Source organism: Chiloscyllium punctatum, chromosome 18 (assembly GCF_047496795.1).
Source record: "Chiloscyllium punctatum isolate Juve2018m chromosome 18, sChiPun1.3, whole genome shotgun sequence".
Classification (NCBI taxonomy): Eukaryota; Metazoa; Chordata; class Chondrichthyes; order Orectolobiformes; family Hemiscylliidae; genus Chiloscyllium; species Chiloscyllium punctatum.
The window spans coordinates 78,196,911-78,223,223 of NC_092756.1; the positions used below are offsets into that span (position 1 = coordinate 78,196,911).

General features: G+C 44.4%; 1 protein-coding gene across 1 annotated transcript in view; it reads left to right on the top strand.

The window, feature by feature from the left end:
* Nucleotides 1-287: 287 nt before the first annotated feature.
* The window catches only part of gcat (glycine C-acetyltransferase), a 30,758-nt gene continuing 4,732 nt past the window's right edge, over nucleotides 288-26,313 (top strand). Inside the window, exons 1-7 of the mRNA XM_072588512.1 lie at nucleotides 288-510; nucleotides 5,748-5,878; nucleotides 6,547-6,648; nucleotides 10,697-10,843; nucleotides 11,733-11,887; nucleotides 12,759-12,841; nucleotides 17,479-17,650. Coding sequence (XP_072444613.1) covers nucleotides 309-510; nucleotides 5,748-5,878; nucleotides 6,547-6,648; nucleotides 10,697-10,843; nucleotides 11,733-11,887; nucleotides 12,759-12,841; nucleotides 17,479-17,650 — 992 coding nt within the window. The 5' untranslated portion in view covers nucleotides 288-308. The remainder of the gene's footprint in view (nucleotides 511-5,747; nucleotides 5,879-6,546; nucleotides 6,649-10,696; nucleotides 10,844-11,732; nucleotides 11,888-12,758; nucleotides 12,842-17,478; nucleotides 17,651-26,313) is intronic.

Genomic DNA, 26,313 nt, shown 5'->3' on the forward strand with positions numbered 1-26,313 from the left:
ACACCTCCGCAAAATGTAATTTGCCCCCGCCCTATCCACTGTCACAGGCCCCGCCCTTCACCTTACATCACTGGCTCCACCCTTCATTTTACCGCTTTTACCCCGCCCCCGCACACTGGAGGGACCTGCCCACACTACAGGCCCCGCCCATGATATGACGCAATAACACGGATGACCGTCCCGCCCGCCTCAGTGACGTAATTCCCCGCCCACCTCCCGGCGACGTGCCGACGATAACCCTGCCCGTCCCGGTGACGTAACGCCGCTGACCCCCCCCCCCCCCCCCGCCGCGGTGCCGTACCGTCGCCATGTTCCACACCGGGCTGTTTGCTGTGGTGCAATGTCCCGCTTGGAGTCGGGGTATTTCTCGGGCTCGGAGCGCCCTGGCCCAGCTCAACACGGTAGTGGCGGCCGAGCTGGAGGGCATCCGGGGGGCTGGCACCTGGAAAAACGAGCGGATCATCACCTCCAAGCAGGGGCCACACATCAGAGTGGAGGGCAGCTCCGGAGGTAGGATCTTGGATTGTGTTCAGGGGGGGGAGGGGATCGCCCCGCACTGAGAGGCCGAGTGGCCTTGTTGATATCCCACATGGGGACTACAGGCGGCTGTGAGTTACTGCCTCAATGGAGACAACAGCCCCTGTTAGGGACTAGCACATGGAGAAGTCCTGAGCTTCATCTGCGCCATTATCTTTAGCTGGAAAAGTCTGTTTCTTTGCCCATGTGCTCCCCATTGGCCCCTGACATTGCCAGGCTGGTTCTGGGGCTGGGGTTCAGATCCTTCTCCTCACGGTGTGGGGTCTGCACTTTCCGAAATCCTTGGGTGTTCTTCTTTATTGACTTTTTTTTTGGGGAGAGTTATCTCTTCTGCCAGACTCCGGGAGGACTCATTTGGTGAAAATCCTGCATTATCTCCACAGTTGACATTATTTTATTTTTAATCTTGATGTTGTCAGGAGTAGCTGTCGCGTTCATTTCGCAATTAAACAAAAAGGTGAACTGATCCCAGCCCCAACCTCAGTTGCAATGTGAGTTCACTCCATGCCTGAGTCACCTAAAGAACAATCCCTCCATATCTGTCCCCTCCCTATCTCTGTGACCTCTAATGGGAATGAAGTTTCTTCGCCCTGAATGTGGTGATCCTCTGGAATTCTCTGCCACACAAAGTGGTTGAGGCTAAAACATTGAATTCAAAGTTTGTGAGAAGATTTGTAGCTCGGGTGTTCATTGTTGTGGTTCTGTTCACCGAGCTGGGAATTTGTGTGGCAGACATTTCGTCCCCTGTCTAGGTGACATCCTCAGTGCTTGGGAGCCTCCTGTGAAGCGCTTCTGAAACATCACAGAAGCACTTCACAGGAGGCTCCCAAGCACTGAGGATGTCACCTAGACAGGGGACGAAATGTCTGCCACACAAATTCCCAGCTCGGCGAACAGAACCACAACAAAACATTGAATGTTTTTAAGAACAAACTAGGTATAGTTCTTGGGTCTAAGGGGATCATAGAGTATGGAGAGATGGTGACCACAAAGTTGGAGGATCTGCCATGATCGTATTGAATGCTAGGCAGGCTTGAAGGGCCTAATGGCCTACTTATTTTTTGTGCTTCTATGTAGCGTTCTTGTTGTAGGAGTAATATATTGGTGAGCAGTCCAATGTCACATAACCCCTGTTTTAAAACTTATGATGATGTGCTATCATGAATAGTCCAAATATGCTAGTTATGTAGAATTCCTGCCATAATAGAGCCTTTAACATTGCAAAACATTTCAAGCCTTTTCATAGGAGACAGAAGTGATGATGTGGAACTATTACGGTAAATGATCAAAACCTTGGTATCTGGGAACAGAGATATGAAGATTTGTGGAGGGAATTCCAGAGTTTAGGACATAGGCGTCTTAGTCTCGCTTTCATACTAACCCCTGACTTTGACTTCCTTGTTAATCAAGAATGTATCTAACTCAGCTGTAAGGATATTTAATGATCCTGTGTTCACTTTCTGGGGAAGAGAATTCCACACACCCATTAGGAACTCAAGAGATCTGAGACTTATCAGGTTTACGATTACAGTGAAATAGAGGGAAAAGGCAGTAGAGAGATTTGTACATGGTTTTCTGTTGGATATGGCTGCACAATTTTGGACAGGCTCAAAGGTAGAGCATGGGAAGCTGACCAGGAGAGAATTGGACAATTGAGTCTTGGGGAGGGGGTGGGCTAACGAAAGCCCAGTTCTGACTTTCAGCAGCAGGTTCTGTGAGGGAGTGTGAGGTTACAGAGTCCGATGTAACTGAAGAATGACGAGATGTAAACGTTTGACTGAATAGCTTGCCTAAGGATGAGGAATTTCTTAATTTTGAGGGTGGTGAACGTGTGGAATTTTCTACCAAATAAGGCCGTTGAGACACTAATATATTTCAGAAGGTAGAAGATTTCTAGATGTCGAGGGACAGAGTGGGAGTATGGTGTGGAGATGGGATCGCCCATGATAGTGCTGAATGGCAGAGCAATTCAATGGACCAAATGGTCTGCTGCTCCTCCCTCAACTTCTATGTTTACCAATCATTTTAACTCGTGGTCTATCAGCAAAAGCCAGGAGATTTGCTTCTACCTCCTTTATACAGCTTCTGCTTAGATCTACTGATGTAATTCCCTTCAATCACTCCTGTGGGAAAGGGTTCCATGTTCTCACCACCAGTGTTCCCTTTATGTAGACCTTGGAGGTCTGCACAGCAGCTGGACAAATCGGAGGGAAAGTAGTCTGAAAGTTAGGAATTTTCCTCTAAGTTCCCAAATTTAAATTATTTTAAATGGGTGCCCCCTTAGGTTTAAACTGAGATTAGATTCTCTACAGTGTGGAAACAGGCCCTTCGGCCCAACATGTCCACACCGACTCTCCGAAGAGTAACCCACCCAGACCCATTCCCCTACCCTATATTTACCCCTGATGACTGTACCTAACACTATGGGCAGTTTAGCATGGCCAATCCACCCTAACCTGCACATCTTTGGATTGTGAAAGGAAACCAGAGCACCGCAGGAAACCCACGCAGATACTGGGAGAACGTGCAAACTCCACACGGACAGTTGCCCAAGGTGGGAATCAAACCTGGGTCCCTGGCGCTATGAGGCAGCAGTGCTAATCACTGAGCCACCGTGCCAACCAATGTTTTTTGAGGAAACATTTTTTTCCTGAAAAGGAAGTGAATGTAGCAGCTTTAAATATTTTCAATGTCAAGTTAGATTCTTGATGACATAGCAGATGAAAGATTACCAGAAATATGCAGGAATGTAAAATTGAGATTAAAATCAGGTCAGCCATAATCTTATTGAATGGGGGATCAGACTTGAAGGGTTGAGTAGCCTATTCTTGTTCCTTGTTCATATGTTCAAATTCTTGTTGCCTGTTGTACACATGGATTATAATCTTTCTCTCCCCTACTGGTGGAAGCACATCCTTTGTGTACTTTTGTTCAAATATTTACAAATTGTGAAAGGACTTTATTAGCTAATTGATATACAGTGGTCTATATGTTACTGTAATTGGGTTGTGGCATATATTCAGCAGCTAACTGATATGGTATTTGACAATTTGAGATTTTCTGATTGCCTGCACTGGATTCACACTTGCTGTATGGAATGGCGAGCTGGCAGACTGAATATCTGACCGTGAACTCCAGAGTCAGGCTGGTTCTCTGGTTGCTCAGATAAACAGCCAGTGTGTACACTGACCAGAACTCTCCTTTCTCTTAGTTTAACTGCCCACTGAAAGACATCTGACTGGTTCAGCTGTTGCATCAGCCAATTTCCATACCACAATCCTCCTAATAAAGGCCCTCTCTCTCTCAGGAAATATGGTAAAGGGGTAAGCTCCGCACGAGCTATGTCAGAAGCACAAAATATTTTACAGCTCTGAAGAAGACCATTGTGTCTTTGCAACGTTAGTTTGGGTAACTCGACAAATCTGTCTCTCCAGATGCCTTTTCCAATTCCCTTTTGAATTTTACACCTGGATTTGTCCCATCACACACTTGGGCAGTGCATTCCAAATCTTGACCTCTTGCTGCATAATAAGATTTTCGAAGGAACTTTTGCTTCCTTTTCCAGTCACGTTAATCTGTTCCTTCTGGTTCCCATTCCTCCAGGTTTTTCCCCTGTCCACCTTATAATGATCCTTCATGATTTTGAATCCCTGTATCAAATCTCTTCTTGACTTTCTCTTTCCAAAGATGAAATACCTCATCTACTCCAATCAATTCAACTGAAGTTTCTTGTCCCTGGAGCTATTCTCATAAATTGTTTCTGTATTCTCCCTAAGCCTTTACCTTCATTCTGAAGTGTAATATTCTGAATTGGACACAATACTCCAATTGTAGCTGAAACCAGTGTTTTATTGAAGTTCTTTATATTTTCTTTGCCCCGATACACTGTCTCTTGTTACACCATGCAAGATCCTGAATATTTCTTGAATTAATCTTGAAGCCTATCCTGCTATTCGGTTTATGAGACCCTGAGCTGAGAGAAACCTGAATAGAGTTGGTCATGTTTACACATCAAGTGACATTGATTCAAAGTATTCATCAAACCTCAGCCACTTTAGGATGATCAATGCAGGTTCTCAGACTGTACCACCATTATGTTCATGTGGAGCCCTAGCCTACACACTGATGGTTCAGTACTGAGTCTCCCTTCATGTCGCTCATTGTCTGACTGACCAGTTTACAATAGTTTATTCCTGTCACTTCTCATGGTCAAAACCATTTTGCTGAGACATTTGGGTTCATGAAATCCTCAGCTGTATTCGTTCCTGAAGGTGCTGTTGTTCCAACCATGTCCCACAGGTGGCAACGTTGTGGTTCCCCGTGAAAGTGACCAAACTTGTACAAAGTCGATATTGTCAGCAAATGTTTTAACTGTGTTGGGCATCACAGCTTTAACCTCCCCGTCCAAACAGGGTGATCAGGAGATTTAATCCTGCTTCTTGATCCGTTTTCCATTCCTAATACTGATTCCAACTGTAATAAATGTGGAGTGCTCTGAAAGTACTCAGGTGTCGTAGATTCTGTGGACACTGGTTCCAACTGTATTCTGTAAACCGTATGTAGGGTGGGGCTGCATCAGACCACTGAGCTGAGGGTAGGGATGCCTTGGGACTCACTTATTCACCAATGACATTCCTAATCCCCTACCCTTACCAAGTACAACAGTGGTTGCACTGTCATGAGAACAACATTTTCCAGTCCCCCTCAGTCAGGGGGTTTCATTTCAGTGTGCACTTCGTGCTGCAGTATTTACTTTCTTTGCTCACTTTTGGAGGCTTGTTTAGTTTGATCATAGCAATGAACTTGTTTTAGTTGCTTTTTTCTTCACTGTCTTAGATTAATATTTTGTAATTGCCTAAAGCTCTGCTGTGGGCCAGGATATTGTGAAATTCAGATATCGTAGCATGCAGAACACCAGCCAGATGGGAACCGTTAGTAACAACGGTCATCGGCTGGGTGGGAGGTTTCGGGACTGGTCAGTAACTTTAGCTAGTGACCTGCTTGTGTTGTCAGTAAAGCTTCCAGTGTTTGCATGATACTACTACTCATTGAGATGGCAGGGGATCTCTATCTTGTCCCTTTGCATTATACTTTGTTTTGAATTATTCCAATGTGTTTGCTGTTAGCTGGGTAGTTGAATATCCAGGGAACAATTTACTGGTGTCCATTCTCTCTCATATACTTTCTCTCCCTCCCTGTTCTCCATTCAGCCATTGTGAATTTCTGCGCAAACAACTACCTGGGCCTCTCAAGTGACCCCACAGTGATACAGTCAGGAATCGACGCTCTGAATCAGTATGGAGCAGGACTCAGCTCTGTCCGTTTCATTTGCGGCACCCAGGTCAGTTCACCAGGGTTTCTTAGACCAGACAAAGGTGGTTGGACCCAACTGCTTTCTTCTATTTTCACAATTGGCCTAATGCAGCGTCCTCTTTCTGTTTATCCCTTAACACCAAGCAGAGAAGTGGGAACCAACTGCTTACCGAGGATGACAACTTCAAACACTAAAAACCCTCTGAGAGAAGGAAATCCTCTTCATCTCCACCTTAATTCAGAGACCCCTCATCTTAGAGCTGTGCCCCATGATTTCTGGATTCCCCAGTGAAAGGAAGCATTCTCCCAGCATGCACCCATGTTTTAATAAAATCACCTCTCTCTCCTCTAAACCCAAATTTGCTTAACAGTTGAGTGAACCTTTCGGAACTGCTCCCAATGCAAAGTCATAAGCTACATTTTCTTGTTTCATCAAACCACCTCGTTCTACAAGTCCCCTGTTCTCATCCTGCCATTTTCTTACAAAAGTCCCAAATTCTTTCACTGCTGCTGGGAGCACTAATTGATATGACTTTTGAATCACAACAGAACTCAGCAACAATCCTCCCATGAATGGAAAGGCTCCCTGTTTACTGATTGGGAAAGTATCTTGTGATTTCCTGACAGGATTAGTTTGGTTGATGTGAGCAGTATTGCCGATCTAACCTCAAATTTTTTCTTCTTTTTTTTCCCTAGAATCTGCACAAGAGCCTAGAGGCCAAGATTGCGAAATTCCACCAGAGGGAGGATGCCATTCTCTATGCTAGCTGTTTTGATGCCAATGCTGGAATTTTTGAGGTGGATTATACAAGAACCTCAGGCCTTTATCCATAAACTTGGTGGTATAGAATCCTTCCCAGAGGAGGTTCTATGGTTCCACAGCCCAGAACTGTCAAGAGCTTGATAGGAGGAGAGAGATTGGTGGTCACTGCGTGAGACAGATTATTGATTCCATATCAACACTGGATTTTCGTTCAGATGTGGAATTTGCAAGGGCACCATTTTGAGCTAGAATGAGGAAAATCTTTTGGGTCTAGGATCATAGGAAATAGGAACAGGAGTAGGCCATTTGGCTCCTCAGGGCTACTGTGTCATTCAGCTAGATCATGGCTGGTTTTTTTACCTCCGTGCAACTTTCTTGCACGATCCTGTATCCCTTGATGTCTTTAAATGTCTAGAAATTTATGGATCTCTGTTCTGAACGTACTCAACAGCTGCACAGTTAGCCAATCTATGTGTACAGAATATTATTGACCCATTTTCCTTTCATCTTGGCATCTTTGAAAGTAGCCATATGGTTATTCCAATGAACTGCATCAGGTAAATTTTAAGAGGTGAATTTAAAAAAAAATTAACCTATTTTTCTAATTAATCTGTTCAGAGATGTCATTACACACATCTGGGCCTGGCACTCTGGGTCCAGGGATAGGGACACTACCACTGTGCTGCAAGAGGGTCCAAAAAGCCTACTGCTGCTGGTGTTCCCAGGCAGACTCTCATCCAAGTACTAACCAGGTCTGAGTCTGCTTAGCTTCTGAGATCAGGCATTTTCAGACATGTATGGTCATAAGAGGTGATGCTGTCTTGCGGTGGTACAAGCGCAGCAGGTCAGGCAGCATCCAAGGAACAGGAGAATCGACGTTTCGGGCATCAGCCCTTCTTCAGGAATGAGGAAATCTTTCCTCATTCCTGAAGAAGGGCTGATGCCTGAAACGTCGATTCTCCTGTTCCTTGGATGCTGCCTGACCTGCTGCGCTTTTCCAGCAACACATTTTCAGCTCTTATCTCCAGCATTTGCAGTCCTCACTTTCTCCTTGCGGTGGTACGACTTGTTCCTGAAAGATACTGTATCCTGCAATCTTACTGATGTCATCTGGCCCCTTACTGAGCTGAAAATATGTTGCTGGAAAAGCGCAGCAGGTCAGGCAGCGTCCAAGGAGCAGGTGAATTGATGTTTCAGGCATGAGCCCTTCTTCAGGAATGAGGAAAGTGTGCCAAGCGGGCTAAGATAAAAGGTAGGGAGGAGGGACTTGGGGGAGGGGCGTTGGAAATGCAATAGGTGGAAGGAGGTTAAGGTGAGGGTGATAGGCCGGAGCGGGGGTGGGGTCAGAGAGGTCAGGAAGAAGATTGCAGGTTAGGAAGGTGGTGCTGAGTTCGAAGGTTGGGACTGAGACAAGGTGGGGGGAGGGGAAATGAGGAAACTGGAGAAATCTGAGTTCATCCCTTGTGGTTGGAGGGTTCCTAGGCGGAAGATGAGGCACTGTTCCTCCAACCGTCGTGTTGCTATGGTCTGGCGATGGAGGAGTCCAAGGACCTGCATGTCCTTGGTGGAGTGGGAGGGGGAGTTGAAGTGTTGAGCCACGGGGTGGTTGGGTTGGTTGGTCCGGGTGTCCCAGAGGTGTTCTCTGAACCATTCCGCAAGTAGGCGGCCTGTCTCTCCAATATAGAGGAGGCCACATCGGCTGCAGCGGATGCAATAACTGATGTGTGTGGAGATGCAGGTGAATTTGTGGCGGATATGGAAGGATCCCTTGGGGCCTTGGAGGGAAGTAAGGGGGGAGGTGTGGGCGCAAGTTTTGCATTTCTTGCGGTTGCAGGGGAAGGTGCCGGGAGTAGAGGTTGGGTTGGTGGGGGGGTATGGACCTGACGAGAGAGTCACGGAGGGAGTGGTCTTTTCTGGCCCCTTTCTGAGGCAAGTGTCAAGAAAGCATTGGCAGTCACAAATCTTATATCTGGAACAAAGATGTTTTAATTGAAATCTGGTATTGCACAATAAACATTCACTGCTTAGTGACCCTTGACATTTCCCCATTTGGAGGAGCCATCTGGTGTTGGGTTTTCATCCAGAAGAAAGCAGTTTACTGCCATGCAGTTCTCGGCTTGATATTACTTGATAATTGAGAGTCAAAGGCATTATCAATGGGTGGAATATTTCCTGACGTTCTTCATTCTTGTTCAATACTAGAGGAGTTGAAAAGTAACCAAAAGAGCATAAGACATAGGAGCAGAAGGAGGATTTTCAGCCCATAGAGTCTGCTCCGTAATTCGGTGAGATCATGGCTGATTTGATAATTCTCACCTCCACTTTCCTGCTTTGCCCCCAACAACTCTCCATTCCCTTACTGACTAAAAATCTATCTCAGCCTTGAACATACTTAATAACCCACCTTAACAACCCTCTGTAAATAATTCCACAGATTCACAACCTCCTAAGAGAAGAAATTCCTCCTCATCTCTGTCTTAAAATGTGCAACCCTTTATTTTGAGATTATATCCTCTGGTCCTAGACTCCCGCAAGTGAAACAACCTCTCCACATCGACCCTGTATTTCCCTAAGAATTTTGTTTGTCTCTTCAATAAGGTGGATTTTTTCAGCCCCTATCTATTCAACCTTTCTCCATAAGACAGTCCCTCCAAACCTGATGTCAGCTGAGTGAAAGCCCTCTTGGGATTTCAGGTGGGGCAGCAGGTGATTTGGAGTTCTTTGGAACTGAGCTGTGATCTCCAATGCACTGCCTGGCAGTGGATGGAAGCAGATTCATTTATAATTTTAACAGGGGAATTGGATTAACTGTTTTTAAAGGGATGTTGCACAGGCCTGTGGGAAAAATGTCACCTCATTTTTCAGGGGTCCTAGTGGTTCTCCCTAAACCAATGTTCATGTGCACACATGCTATCTGAACTTCCTTTAGTTCTGAACTCCTACTACATCACAACAGGTTGATTGACAACTTGGTGGGATAGTGCAAACCAGGAACAAGAGTAGTGCAGTCGGCCTTTCAAGTCTGCTTTGCCATTCGCTAAGATCATGGCTGATCTGATTTTGATCTCAACTCTCAATTCCTACGTATCCTTGATAATCTTTCATCCCTTTGGTAAGCAAGAATGTAAATACCTCTGCCTTAAAAATGTTTGAGATCTCTGCAACCACTGCATTATGTGGAAAGAAATTCCAAAACGAAACAACCCTCTGAAAGAAGAACAGTTTCCTTATCTCTGTCTTAAATAGGCAACCCCTTATTTTTAAACTGTGACCCCCCCCCTCATTTCTGGATTCTCTCAAGAGAAAACATAGTATAGCACAGTGGCCCAGTGGTTAGCACTGCTGCCTCACAGTGCCAGGGATCTGGGTTCGATTCCAGCCTCAGGCAACTGTCTCTGTGAAGTTTGTACCATCTCCCGTGTCTGCATGGGTTTCCTCTAGGTGCTCTGTTTTCCTCCCACTGTCCAAAGATGTGTAGGTTAGGTAAATTGGCCATGCTAAATTGTCCATAGGGATGTGTAGGTTTGGGAAGTAGTCTTGGGGTATGCCGGGTTACAGGTGGGGGGATGCGTCTAGGTGGGATGCTGTTCAGAGGGTTAGTGTGGACCCGATGGACCAAATGGCCTGCTTCCACACTGTAGCGATTCTATGATCCTCTCCACATCCAACAAGTCAAGTGCTGTCAGGTTCTTGTATATTACAGTTGAGTCTTGCTGATGCCCTGTAACACATAAACATTATCTCCCTATGCTTGCAATCACTTTCTCTTGCAATAAAACAAAACATTTTATTAGCTTTCCTGATAATTTGCTGTACCTGTGCATAATCTGAAAAGTAGTGTGTTTGTTTTTCCCCCAGTATACTCTCCCAAGACCCCCCCCCCCAGGGCTCAGTCAAGGATTTCATTCCCGTTGACTGATCTTTACTGAGAATCAGCAGGTAGATTTGTACCCCAGCAACTTTGCGGCATTGTATAATCAGGGCACTGAAACATCCTAAGCGTGACATTCATATTCTTGTAGAATGAGTGGATTCCGCAGTTCCAGGCTGATTAATCTCTCATTCGGCTGTGGCTTTTCTCAGGTCCTGTTAACCCCTGAAGATGCCATTCTCTCAGATGAACTCAACCATGCATCGATCATCGATGGAGTCCGACTTTGCAAGGCCAACAAATACCGATACAAACACCTGGACCTCTGTGATCTGGAGGCCAAGTTGAAGGAAGCCCAGGTATATTTGACTGCATTTGTTTCAATGCCTTCACATCAGCTCATTATTATCATTATTAAAATACTTACCTAACCTGGGGCAGATGACAGTTGGGTCCCTTCAATTTCTGTATCACTGAAATCATTTTCCTTCAACCTTTAATGGACAACCTGTAATCATGGGCCTGGATTTTTCCATTGGCCAGACAGTAATTATCCAGGCAGAGGTATGTCTGGGGATCCTGCAGAAACCCCATCAGAGCAATTGAAATTGAATTTTCACTGTGTATTCCTCTCAGTTTTTAACCCTCCAAAAGTGTCCATTTATATTGGAGATTTCAGATAGTTCTGATGAAATAAATTAATATAGTTACTGAGGAAAAGGTTGGAGTATTAAATACATAGAAACAGATCCTTCAGTTCAATTTGTCTATGCTGACCAGATATCCTAACCTAATCTAGTACCACTTGCCAGCACTTGGTCCATATCCCTCTAAACCCTTATATACCCATCCAGATGCCTTTTAAATGCTGCAATTGGAGCAGCCTCCACCACTTCCTCTGGTAGCTCATTCCATTTGCACACCATCCTCTGTGTGAAAAAGTTGCTCCTTAGGTCCTTGTTATACCTCTTCCCTCTCACCATGAGTTCTGGACTCCCCCATCCCAGGTTAAAGACCTTGTCTGTCTACCCTATCTATGCCCCTCATGATTTTATAAACCTCTATATGGTCACCTCACAGCCTCTGACGCTCCAGGGAAAGCAGCCTCCGCCTATTCAGCCTCTCCCTATAGCTCCAACCCTCCAAGCCTGGCAACATCTTTGTAAATCATTTCTGAACCCTTTCAATTTTAACAACATCCTTCCAATAGTTAGCCAGAACGTGTCAATTATGTGTATTTTCTTCCAGAAACACCGAATGCGTCTAATTGTTACGGATGGCGTTTTCTCCATGGATGGTGATGTGGCACCACTGAAAGAGATTTGTGACCTTTCGGATAAATACAACGCCCTGGTCTTCATTGATGAATGTCATGCCACTGGGTTTTTAGGACCCAATGGACGGTAGGGAGCCATAGGCATGTGCACGTTGTCGAATTGAGAGGGTTTGAGGGAAAGAGGGATTTGTTGACTTGCTGTTAATGTATGGTTTAATTTCAGCCTGACTCCTTGATTTCCCCAACAATGTGAAGTGTTATTTACCTTCCCCAGTCCTGGCTCTTCCCTGTGCTATCGATAGGAAGGGTTAACAGAAGTTGCCAAAAGCCACATTTTGTTTCTGTTGCTGGCACAGTGTGACTGGGGGCAACTTTCCTGTGTCATGGGTTACAGGAGTAGGCGCTGATCTGAAGTGAAGGTTCTGGATCATTGTTGGGGCAGAGCAGAGGAACTCCGTGTTGCACCAAATTTGACTGTCAAACAGGGAGTTCCTCTCATTATCTGTAAAGTCTGTCCTGTCCTTGAGGAAGAACATTTCTGTAATTCTGACAAAGACAGTTCCTTTCTCTTCCCTCCTCAGTGCTGTCCCAAATTTAAAACAGTGCAGATCAGAATTTGAAATATTTCAAAAATAAAAGTGACATGGTGGCTCAGTGGTTAGCAGTGCTGCCTCACAGCACCAGGGACCCAGATTCGTTTCCCATCTGTGTGCGGTTTGCACGTTGTCCCTGTGGATGTCCTCTGGGTGCTCCGGTTTCCCCTCTCAATCCAAAGGTGTGCAGGTCAGGTGAATTGGCCATGCTAAATTGCCCACAGTGTTAGGTGCATTAGTCAGGGGTAAATATAGGGTAGGGGAATGGGTCTGGGTGGGTTACTCTTCAGAGGGTCGGTGTGGACATGTTCGGCCGAAGGGCCTGTTTCCACACTGTAGGGAATCTAATCTAAAATTATAACTGTTAAATTGCAGTTCTGTTTTCGTTCTGTCTCTCTTGGACAGGGGAACTGATGAGTTGCTGGGAGTAATGGACCGGGTTCATATTGTAAACTCCACCCTTGGAAAGGCACTGGGTGGAGCAGCGGGTGAGTGCGCACAAAGTCCTAGGGGTGGAGAGCTTGTATTGTAGAGCAGAGAAAACATGATAAAGCGGTGCAGGATTCATTTTGGCTAACCACTGCAGCCCTGTACTCTTCTTCCTTCAATCACCTCTCTGCCATTGCTTAATGGTTTGAATTCTGGGTCCATTTTAGCCCTCACTACGAGTTAACATCTGGTTAAGATCTTTTTTGTATTCTTCTCTATTCGTTTTTTTTAAATGGGTGTAACCTGCAATTGTTGGCCATCCTTAACTGTCCTTTAATTGATTGGCTTGCTCAACCATTTCAGAAAGCATTTAAGAGTCAGCTGTGACTTTTGCTGCGTCTCTGGACTAAGCTGGGCCAAACTTGGTAAGAACTACAGATTTCCTTGCCTGAAGGGCATTAGTGAACCAGATATATTTTCATACTGGCGTTTAATGGCAGATACAAAGAACAAGGAAAATTTACAGCCCAGGAACAGGCCTTTCGGCCCTCCAGGCCTGAGCTGATCCAAACCTGTCTAAACCTGTTGCCCAGTTTCTAAGCATCTGTATCCCTCTGCTCCCCACCTACTCATGCATCTGTCCAGACGCACCTTAAATTAATCTACTGTGCCTGTCTATACCACCTCTGTTGGCAAGGCATTCCAGACACCCACCACCCTCAGTGTAAAGTACTTGCCATGAATATCCCCTTCAGACTTATCACCTCTCACCTTGAAAGCGTGACCTCTCCTTATTGAAGATTTAGTAATTGAGTTTAAATCACCTTGGTGGTATTTAAAGTCATTCCTGGAGCATTAGCCTTTTGGTTAGTAACTCAGTGACATCAACTCACTCACCCCCACAACAACCACCATCAGCACCACCCTCGTTTCCCTCAGTGAATGTTGAATCTTTTGGCTTTGGCTTCTCTGTGCGTCACAGCTATTCTTCTTCACCAGGCTAATTAAGACTTTACTGTTTTGGGGGGGGGGGGAAAGGGGTGGAAGGAGAGGGAGGTAAGAGGGTAGCAGTAGGGTGCACCTCAGAATTGTATCCTAGCAACCTGCCTCTTTGTCCCAGAACAGGGGACTAAATCAAGTAACCTATTTGACTGCAACAGACCAGAACCCGTCAGAATGTATCTATCCTAGCAGTTGGCCAATCAGTAGACTCATCTAGCTAGTCAATCTATATACAAAGTGTTGTCGGCTAAAATCCAGCACTTATGTGAACCCCTCAAATATTACTTATGAAAATTCAGTTGTTATTTTTGCCTAAAAAACCTTTACTCGGTTTTTCAATTTTTCCAGATTATCTGCCATCCTTCTCTAACCAGCACTGACCCTGCTGAGTCTGTGACTGTTTTTCAGTTACAGTCTGGTTTCTGCTTGAAGTTTCACACTCCTGAATGAAATATCTTTGTGCTGTTTCTGGATGTTTTTGTGATCATCACCTTTTTCTACGCTGAAATGGGTTCTCCACACCTCTTTGGAATTTCCTCCTCCATTGAGAATCTCTCCTCCTTCCACCACTCTTGCTTTTCATTTTATATCCACATTCGACACTGCCAACCCAAGTACCAAATAACTATTGTCACACAGATATCTTCACTGCTTTCCTTGCTCTCCTTTTGCACAGAATGACTGCTCATCCTCAGTGATCTCACCTTCCATATTAGCTCTGCCCATTCTCCCTTCCTCTGAGTTCACTGGCTTTTTATCCTCCCTAAATCTCTCTCTCTTCACAAACTCCCCAACCCATGGTTGTACATTACCACTTGATCTTGCCATTTCACCTGGCATTGCTGCTCTCGTTTGTCAAGTCTCTTCTGGACTGCAAATCGACTTCTTTAAACTCTTCTTCCCAGTGTCCTGTGCCCTTGCCTCCCATAAGCACAAGGAGCTCAAAGACCACCTTGCTTTTCTTGATCTGCCTGTAGCCTTCAGCATGCTATCATCCTCCTGCAACATCTTTCAATTGGCTACAGTTGCATTCAAAGAGTTCTATTCCTGCCTGTCTATTCAACAAATCGTAGAATGGCTTCACTTTCTCCTTATGCAACATGGCGTTTGGAGTCTCCCTGGGTTCCACCCTTAAATAGCTGTCCTCTTAGATACGTCTGTACTATTCACTTCAAATGTTGCAGTGAGTTCCATGTTCTAGATTAGATTAGATTACTTACAATGTGGAAACAGGCCCTTCGGCCCAACAAGTCCACACCGTCCCGCCGAAGCGTAACCCACCCATACCCCTACCCCTACATCTACATCTACCCCTTACCTAACACTGTGGGCAATTTAGCATGGCCAATTCACCTAACCTGCACATCTTTGGACTGTGGGAGGAAACCGGAGTATTCTCACTTCATTTGAAGAAGTTTTGTCTGAATTCCCTGTCAGATTTCTTGGTGACTATCTTAAATTAACAACTTCTTTTTAAGTTCTACCCACAAGAGAAAACATTCTTTTCGTAACCCCCTTGATCAAAGCGATATTTTAAACACCTCTATCAAATCACCCCAGCCCATTTTTTTTAAAAGATGAAAGGGACCCAGCTTGGCAATCCTTCCCAAATAGCTATACCCACTATTCCTTGTGTCATCCTTGTAAAGCTACCCTGCACCTTCTACTCTACTTCAAGATGTTTTTTATAATATAGTGACCAGAGCTGCCACAATTCTCTAAATTGCGTCTAACCAATTTTTAAAACCGGTTCAGTGAAGCATGCTGTTTTGTCAATTTTCTTCCTCTAGAAATAGAGCCGAGAATTTGGCTTACTCTGCTGGGGCAACTTTTGAGAATTGACGTAGATGGTCTCTGAGGTTGCCATGTTCCTCTTCTCCACCCAAAACTCCCCATCTATTCTTCCTACCAGAATTTGCTGCCCCGCATTTACTTCTGTTGAATCACCAACTTAGACCATCTGTCAAGTAACTGTCTGAGGATGAGCCAGACTGTTCAGTCTCCATGTCCTGTTTGACTCTGCAACAAACATCAAACTGTGTATCCACACTGTCATGGGGACTGCCTATTTTCATCTCCATTAAATTTCCTGCCTCTGCCCTGTCTCTGTTCATTTGCTGTTGAAGTATTCCTCCATTTCTTCTGGATCGCACAATTCCAACATACTTGTGGTTAGCCTCCCATTTCAGCTTCCATAAACTTTTTGGGTACTCCCGTCCTATTCCCCTGTCACCCCTGTGCTCAGTGACCACCACTGGCTTCCACTCTGAATTTTTAAAATTGATTGTTGTTTCCAAATCCATCAGTTACCTTCTCAGCGATCTCCTCCAGCTTTCCAGGATCTGCCTGCTTTTCCAATCCAAGTCTCTTGAGCTGCTTCAATTTTAATTGCTGTCCATTAACAGTTCTGTTTCAGTTGAATTCCCATCTTAAACACCTCTGCCTCTGATCTTTGATTTGTGCCATATCTGATGATTTCACAAAGTTTGATAAAGTTCACAACTCCTTAGAAACTCAAGTAGTCAACATTCCACAAGATATAACCACACCGTTGGCAGCTCCTTCCAAACCTGCAACCTCCACCAGCTAGAAGGACAAGGATAGTAGATGCATGGGAGCACCATCTGCAAGATCCCCTCCAAGTTATTCACCGTTCTCTCTTGAAACTCTCGTCATCGCTTTGGTGATGCTAGATCAAAATATTAGAACTCCCTCCTTGTAGGTAATCACACTGATGGACTGTAGCAGTTTAAGAAGTCAGTGTAATATCTCGTTCCCCAGGACATTAGGAATGGACGAGATATTGGCTTTATCAGTGATGCTCCAATCCTGTGAAAGAATATGGAACAATTATGTAGGGATTTTAAGTCTGTGCTTCTGCTAGTGGGAGATCAGGACCAGAAATAAAATAAGATAATCATTGGTAATTCCAATAGCAAGTTCAAGAGAAACCTGTTTACTTGAGATGCAGTGTAGTGTGAATGACACTGGACTAGCAATCCAGAATGCTAATGCTTTGAGTTCAAATAAAGCACTGGTAGCGGATAGAATTTAAATTCAAGTAATTGAGCAATTTAATTAAGTTATCTTTGATGGAAAACTATTTTCAGTAATGGTAACCATGAACCAACCATCATTTTTTTGTAAAAGCCCATCTGGTTCATTAATGCCTTTAGGAAAGGAAATCTCTTTACCTGATTTGACTTGACTGTGATTCCAGACTTTCAGCAATGTGGTTGACTGAGAAAATGGCCCAGCAAAACACTAATTTCAAAGTTAAATATGGATGGGCAACAATTGCTGGTCTTGCCAATGGCACCCACATCCCATGAAAGAAAAATAAAAATTCAGATTGTGGTTAGAGTGTGGTACTTGCTACTACATGCACCAGAGGCCGCAGATTCAAGATTAATTGGCAAAAGTACCAGAAGGATGGCACAGTTGTTTTTTGTCATTGAGTTATTTGATCTGGAATGCAATGTCTCGAAGGGTGGAGTAGCTTTTAAATAGGTTGGAATAAATGCTTTAAAACAAACACCAAGTATAGAAACCATCAAATAGCTGAGATATGAGTCTAATTGGATAGTTCTTTCGAAATTTCTAGCTCTGGCTTATTGGATCAAATGGCCACTGCATTTGTTGTAATGTTCTCTCGTGTTATAAAAATTTGAAACTTTCATGTCTTCTCTTCAAGGTGGATACACTGCAGGGCCAAAGGCTCTAGTTGACCTCCTGCGTCAGCGCTCCAGACCCTATCTCTTCTCCAACACCCTTCCCCCTCCTGTTGTTGGCTGTGCCTCTAAAGCCCTTGACCTCCTGATGGACAGCAACACGATTGCCCAGACCATGGCATCAAAAACTAAACGGTGAGTAACCAGTGAATCTCTTTGCCACACGCAGTGTTTAACAGAACTAACTTATTAAAGTGTCAAATTGTTGAAACAGATACAAGAACCAAGAATTAGGAGAAGGTCATATAGCCCCTCAAATCTGATCCACAATTCAATCAGAAAGTTATAGCCTCAACTCCTTTTTCTTGCATGTCCCCCGTAACCCTCGACTCTGCTACAGTTTAATAGAATTGTCTAACTCAACCTTTAGACCGTAAAATATAAGAATGGGAGTAAGCTGGTCATCCCTCAAACCTGCTCTGCCATTTAATAGGATCATGGCTGATCTGATGTGCCTCACACCTACCTTTCTATGTTTAATCCATGACCCTTGATTCTCTGAATGATCTCTAATCTATCTGTCTATCTCAGCCTTAAGCTGCTCCATTGTCTCAGTGGCACAGAATTCCAGAGATGCTCAACCCCCTGAGAGAAGAAATTCCTTTTTATGTCAGTCTTAAATTTGCATTCCTTTATTCTCAGATTATGCCCTCCGGTCCTAGACTCACCCATGAGGAGAAACATCATCTCAGCGTTCACCAGGCCAAGCCCTTTAAGGATTTTATGTTTCAGTGAAATTGAAACTCCTCAGTCTTCTAAACTGCAATGAGTAGAGTCTGATCAATCTGACCAATCTGGTCATCCCTTGCTCATAAGATAATCCATCCATTGCAGGCATCATTCCAGGGGACCTTCTCTGAACTGCCCCTTGTTAAATAATATCCTCCCTGAAATAAGGGAACCAAAACTGCTCACCGTACTCCACATGTGGTCTCGCCAACCTCACCTTGTCCAGACCTCTGCAACCTTCCCTACTCTTACACTCCAACTCCCTTGAAATAAGGGCCAGCATTCCAGTAGCCTTCCTGCTTACCTCATGTGCTAGCTTTCTGTGTTTTGTGCACGAGAACCCCTAAGTCCCTTGCGTTGTAGCTTTCTGCAGTTTTTCTCTGAAATGAACAACTTTACATTTTCCCCACATATATCCACTGGCCAATTTTGAATATAATCAATGATCGACAGACCCTTGGGGAAGAGGCTATGGGAAGGTGGTGACATAGTAGTAATGTTACTGGACTGGGAATCCAGAAGCCCGTTTTTAATGTGTTGGAGATGTGGGTTGTAATCCCATCATAGCAGAGTGGTGAATAAAAAGCTAACCTATATATTCCGGTAATAGTTGATTTCATGTAAAAGTTGACCCTCTATTTCCGGCAAAATTACCTGTAATTTTCCATATATCTTGCGTAAAGTTCGACCCTAATTCTTCACAGATAACAGATCAATGTTTGAGTCAGTGTGCTGGCCATCACCCCCCACTCCAGCTTTTCAGTCTCCCGGTTGTTCTACTCCGTTCCTGGTCTTCCAGTCCACTTGTTGTTGTGTTCCACTCCAGGTTTTCAGAATTAGCCGTAATTCACTTTTTTCCCTTTATTCGTTTAGCGATAAATTGGGCTTCTGCTAATGATATGGTAAGAATTTCAGCCCCTCAAAAGTAGTATCCATGTAATAGTCAATGCCATAACTTTATCCTTGGAAAGTAGTCAAAAAAATTTGACTATTACTTAAGTAAATATGGTAGTTCATTGGCATGTAAATACTGTCGGTTGTCATAAAAACCAATCTGGTTCATGAATGTCTTTTTTTTTAAGGAAGGAAAACTGCCATCCTTACCTTGTATGACCTACATGTTGATCCAGATCCACACCAACGTGGTTGTCTCTTAACTGTTCTTAAATTCTGACCTAGCCAGTGACATCTGCAATGCGTGAACAAATTTGTTTTTAAAATTCAAAATTCTTGATCCACAAGAACAAGAACTGCCCTCCTCATCCCTTCTTAAATGAGAGAACCTTTATTCTGAAACTGACCCCTAAATCTAAGTACCCTACAAACAGAAAATCCACTCAGCATGCACTCTTTCGAGCTTCCTCAATACCTTATGTGTCTCATTGAGATTACCTCTATCTTCTCAACTCCAAAAACTCTAGGGCCTACTTGCTAAAATGTTTCTCATTCTTTCATCACGGGAACCAATCAACTGAATCTGAACTGCTTGCAATGTAAGCATACACTTCCCTAAATAAGGAGACCAAAACTGTGAGCAGTCTCAAGGTGTCAACAGTCTATACAATTGTAGCAACATTTCCTGTACCTGCATAATAATGAGTGGTGTTTCATATATGTGGACTAGCAGATCACTGTGTATCTCAGCATTCTGTAGTCTCGCTCCATTTAAATAAACTGAAATTTTGCTTTTCTGTTTTTCTTGCCAAAGTAGCCAACCTCCTATTTCTCATACTCTACTCGCATCTGCTAATTGATTTCCCCTATTCACTCAATCTGTGTTACTCTGTATCCTCACAATTTTCTTTTCTAGCTATCTGTGTATCATCGGCAAATTTGGCTACAATATGCTTGGACCCTAATCCAAATCATTCATATGGATTGTCAATAATTTGAGGTCCCAGAGCTAATTCCTTTACTATATCATTATGGCTTGTCAACCTTAAACTAACTTGGTTCTCAATACTGCATTCCATCAGTTAGTTAATCCTCTGTCCATGCTGATATTATCACTCCCAAAATCATTAGTTCTTACCCTCTGCAAAACCTTGTATTCCCATCTTTTCAACTGCAAATGGAAATTCAAATATTACTAAATCCACTGGATTCCCTTTTATCTGCCCTGTCTGTCTCATCCTCAAAATTGAAAAATATTTTTTTCTCTTCTATAAAACCTTACTGAATCTACTTAATTGTATTTCAATTTTCTAAATGTCTTGCTATTGCTTTCTGAAAATGACTTCCACAATTTTCCCAATGACCAATGTTAGCTATCCTGGCTCCTTGTTTCCAGGTTTTCCAAGAATCTACGGATTATCACTGGAGCCAGTTTTTTTTTGGAGATTTGCTTGATTTGTAACTGTTAATATCTTTGGCCTAAGAACTAAGAATTTGGTTGGGGAGATGGGAGAGGAACCATTTCTCGCAAAACTGTTGATGTAGATGGGGGGGAGGGGTGTTTCTTTGTGTCAGTCGAAGTTAGACAAAGTTTTTAAAAATTACCCAATTGATGAGGACTGGCACTAGTATTATACAATATTTCTTTGGAACAGTATATTCCACATATTTTTAATTTACCTGTTCTAACATATCTTTGGAACAGGATCTAGTAGTAGTGTCTTCAGTCTAAATACAGGCAATTAAAAGTGTGTGAAGACAGAATCAACCAACTTGGATTGGAAAAATAAGTCAAAAAATAACCTGGCAGTGAGGACAGTGGCTGATATTTTAGAAGATCTTTCATAAATCAACAAAGGTATATTCTATTGAGAAAGAAAGACCCTACTGATGAACGTGAGATCTGTGGCTCACGAATGAAGCTACATAAACGATTTGGATGTGAGCATAAGAGGTACAATTAGTACATTTGCAGATGACACCAAAATTGAAGGTGTAGTGGACAGCGAAGAAAGTTACCTCAGATTACAACAGGATCTTGATCAGATGGGCCAGTGGGCTGAGTAGTGGCAGATGGAGTTTAATTTAGATAAATGTGAGGTGCTGCATTTTGGAAAAGCAAATCAGAGCAGAACTTATACACTGAATGGTAAGATGCTGGGGAATGTTGCTGAACAAAGAGACCTTGGAAAGCAGGTTCATAGTTCCTTGAAAGTAGAGTTGCAGGTAAGGAAAGCATACCAGAGTACTGAGTATAGGAGTTGGGAGGTCATATTGTGGCTGTACAGGACATTGGTTAGGCCACTTTTGGAATATCGCGTGCAATTCTGGTCGTCTTCCTATTGGAAGGATGTTGTTAAAACTGAAAGGGTTCAGAAAAGATTTACAAGGATGTTGCCAGGGCTTGAGCTGTAGGGAAAGGCTGAATAGGCTGGGGCTGTTTTCCCTGGAGCATCGGAGGCTATGGGGTGACCTTATGGAGGTTTATAACATCACAAGGGACATGGATAGGTTAAATAGACAAAGTCTCTTCCTTGGGGTGGGGGAGTCCAGAACTAGAGGGCATAGGTTTAGGGTGAGAGGGGAAAGATACAAAAGGAACCTAAGGGGCAATGTTTTCACACAGAAGGTGGTGCATGTATGGAATGAGCTGCCAGAGGAAGTGGTGGAGGCTGGTACAAATGCAGCATTTAAAAGGCATCTGGATGGGTGTATGAAAAGGAAGGGTTGTGAGGAAAATCATCAGCCTCTGAGTCAGAGTCGGGGTTCAACAACAGAGTTTATTGTACAAGGAAATCCCGGAGCTCCGGGGAGAGAGCAGCACCAACAGCACAGTGGTCAGCTGTGATTCTTCTCTCAACCCGGAGCACATGTCAAGATACTGTTATACATTTTGTAATATAATAGGTCAGTGATGAGGTTAGTCTCTGTAACATGGCTTGTTTATTGTAAACATTGCAGAATCAGTTATAATTTCGGTGCAGTCATTATCACTTCCAGTTCAGCCTTTGTTCATTTCAGTGTGGTCGTTGTCAGCTTCAGTGCAGACATTGTCAATTTCAGCATCTGTGCAGAAGTGCATTGCTGTAGTAATGGGCGCTAATCGCTCTTCCTGAGAAGGACGATTACCGCAGCCCTGGTTATTATCACTCTGTATTGAGTTTGTATCAAAGGTGTTGGCTGGACCCAGACACTTTGGCGGGCAATGTACGTTACTCATGTGTACTCCCTCCCCCACCCATCTTAAACTAATCAACTAGGTTGAGAATGCATTGTGCTGGCATTCTGATGGCCCCAGGCAGTATCTGTGTTTGCTCTGCTGTCTCTCTCCATATTGTGGTCTGGCAGCCATCTTGTGTGTCAAGTGGCCAACTTGTGACTCAGATGCCATCTTGTGTGTCCGTGTGCCTAGTGTTACCCTGTCCCGGGCCATTTTCCAGTTTACTCCCCCTTTGTGGTCAAGGAGATGACTTCGGAGATCTCCTGCAGACCACCCTATTTACATTGGGAGGTAGGTCATCTCTAGGAGCTCCTCCCCCCGAGGGGTATCATGGAGTGTCAATTTCACTGGGGGCTCTTCTGTGGTGACACTCGCTGCTGGTACAGTTCTTGTCAGCAGTACCTTACAGCAGAGCTTTGAACACCCGAGGCCCACACAGAATACCAGCATGAGTACAATGAGGAGAACTATCCCGTGTGCCAAATAGGGTCCCCAGGATTTACCTATCAACTAATTTAGCCAGCTGTCTGTAATTGTGGCTCCCTGTGGAAAATTATCTAGTTTGGTATGGGTGATATAATTGTCACCAATAATTGTACAAACTTTCACTTGCTATGCTAATTGATAATCCACTGTGTAATGTGTCTGCTGTGTGTCGAGTCTGAGTTCAGCCAACTCTGTAATAATTGTTTCCAGAACTTTTGAGGTATTATTGCCCAAGATAGTCAGGCCACATACAAGGTAATTTTGGTTTTTAGCGCTGATGACCCCTGCTGCCAACCCACCAAAAGATATCTATATCCCCACAGTTGTGGGGTTCCCCTGTGTCTAGAATTCCCATAGCTGGGTTTTCTCCCATATCCCTATTACCACAGACTGACCTGGGGGTAAAAAGAACTGCTTTCCACTTTGCCCTTCTCATATTGGAGACGGCCCTCAGTTTCCCTATGTTTAGCATCTCTACTAGGGTCTGTTTACTGTGGAGGATGACATTCCCTACCATTTCTATGGGTTCACTAACACTAATGGTCCAAGCAGCATAGTCTAAGGCTGCTATGCAGCTGGACAACCCGGTGACTACTGGCCCTTCTGTAGTTGAGTAGTACCCTATGGGCCTTCTCCTGCTACCGTGTTCTTGAGTGACCACTTCAGAGTAAAACCCTCCCTCATTATTACAGTGGATGTGAAAATCCTTGCTGGGATCTGGCAGCCCTGGCCCGAGGGCCAATATGAGCCGAGGTTTAAGCTGACTGTATGCCTCCTCCTGTTCTGGTCCCCAGGTTATAGGTTCCAAGGTGGGCTTGCCTCCTTTAGTTAACCTCTGGATTGGTTCAGCCAGTTTTGCAAATTTGGGTATAAAGCTCTGACTGTAGTTGAATAGCCCCATGACCTTTCTGACCCCATCCCCTGACAGTGGCAGGTCGTGGCATTTGTTAGATTGCCTTCTTGTGGTCATTGGGCATTCCTTTGATATCACCTTATATCCCTGTGATATAAGGTGTCCCAGGTACAAGGCGTGTTTTGCCAATTTGTGCCTTTGTCAGGCTGACTTTTAACCCTGCGGTTCCCAATTCCTGTAATACTAGCCCTAAAGCTTCCTGATGTCCTGACTCGGACTCTGAGGCAGTTAGGATATCACCTATGTATTGGAGGGCGGTGCTACCCTCTGGTAAATCTATTCTCTTCAGAATGTCACTCATCACCCTGTGAAAAATAGTGGGGCTGTAGTGGGACCCTTGTGGTAGGCGAGTCAATGTGTACTCCCTGTCCCTTACTGTAAAAGTGAATTTATTCTGGGACTCCAGCTGTAATGGGCCAAACCAGAACCCGTTGGCTTTGTCTAAAACAGTAAACATCTTGTGTTCGGGGGCCAAGCCGTTTAAAATGGTGGAGGGGTCTGCTACAATGGGATGCAATTTGAGGGTGAGCTTATTTAGTCCGGTATAATCAATGGTGAGCCTGTCAGCTCCCATCAGGTTTTATTACTGGCCACGTTGGGGAATTTATTGTACTTGTGGTTGCTTTCAGGGTTCCCTGTTTCACTTGTCCTTTCACTATCTCCACAACTGCTTTTCTGCTTTAGGTTTTATTGGGTATTGCTGGTGGGGCTTATGCTCCGGTCCGGATACCCTCATGGAGTCTATGTTAACCTGACCTGTATCTAACTTCGTTTCTGCCTGTGCTGTGGGGACAGAGGTGCAGATGGCTTCGAATCCCCCCTCACCTTTTCGAGATTCCAGTCCTTACTGGTGACTGTAGCCACTTTAATAGTTTCAAGGTGATTTGTAAGCTTCCCAGTCTCGGCCCAGAAACCTACCTGTAGGCTGGTATGCTCTCTACCGGTGGGACTTTTTACCCTCCCAGCCACCACCACTATTCCAGCTCTGTCATTCTACTACGGCCTAATAGGGTGTCACGGTTACTCACAGTGCCCATACTCCCCACCTTGGTAACATGCGCTCCACTGAGGTTTGGCTCTTGGTCAGAGTGATCAGTTCCTCTTCCTCACCATATTGGAAATTAAAAGTACAAACAGCACCCAACTTTTAATTTAAACACCAACTGGACTCTGCGTTGTTTGCCCCTGCCAGAGTCCGATGTTACCTGATTTTGCCACTTGTGCTTCACAGCTCCTAGTGCCCTCGGCGCCTCAATTCCCACTTCAAGTCCAAACTTTGCATGGGGGGGGCTACCCCTCTTAACAACCGGTTTAGGGCAGGGTTTTTGAGACAGGCACTACATTGTCCTCTGGCTGTTTCAGCACGAGCAGCTGGTTCTTAAAGCAGTTAATACAGTTAATACGTATTCTCCACAGACTGGCACTTAAAAATGTTTAACTCCGTACTGTAGCAAGTTAGATATGACAATCAGTTTACCTTTTAAACTGTGTCTTCGGCCCAGTCTGATTCTTCCCGTTTGCAGGTACAAATCGATTCTTATCCCGGTCCCCTGATCATGGCCTTTGACAAGGGCACCAGTAATAAGAACCCTGCTTGCAGCGCCAATTGTTGTGGGGAAAATCACCAGCCTCTGAGCCAGAGTCGGGGTTCAACAACAGAGTTTATTGTACAAGGAAATCCCGGAGCTCCGGGGAGAGAGCAGCACCAACAGCACAGTGGTCAGCTGTGATTCTTCTCTCAACCCGCAGCACATGGTCAAGATACTGTTATACATTTTGTAATATAATAGGTCAGTGATGAGGTTATTGTCTCTGTAACATGGCTTGTTTATTGTAAACATTACAGAATCGCTGATAGTTTCAGTGCAGTCATAATCAGTTCCAGCGCAGCCTTTGTTAATTTCAGCACGGTCATTGTCAGTTTCACTGCAGACATTGTCAATTTCAGCATCTGCGCAGAAGTGCATTTCTGTAGTAGTGGGTGCTAATCGCTCTTTCTGAGAAGGACGATTACTGCAGCCCTGGCTATTAGCAATCTGTATTGAGTCTGTATCAAACAGCATTTCTATCAAAGGTGTTGGCTGGACCCTGATTTCGGCAAGCAGTATACATTACTCATGCGTATTCTCTTCCCCCACCCGCCTTAAACTAATCAACTAGGTTGTGTGTGCATTGTGCTGGCATTCTGGTGGCCCCAGGCAGTATCTGTATTTGCTCAGCTGTCTCTCTCCATATTGTGGTCCGGTGGCCATCTTTGTGTGTCAAGTGGCCAACTTGTGGCTTAGCAGCCGACTTGTGTGTCCGTGTGCCTAGTGTTACCCTGTCCTGTGCCATCTCCCACTTCAGGAAGGGTTTAGAGGGAAATGGGCCAATTGCTGGCAGATGGGACTAGATTAGATTAGGATATCTGGTCGGCATGGACGAGTTGGACGGAAGGGTCTGTTTCCATGGTGTATATCTCTGACTCTATGGTGGGGGTAGGTTTTGTTTGATCTGTTTCTTAACACTACCTGCTTGAATGGTGTTTGGAAAAAACCCAAAGGGGCTGAATGGCCT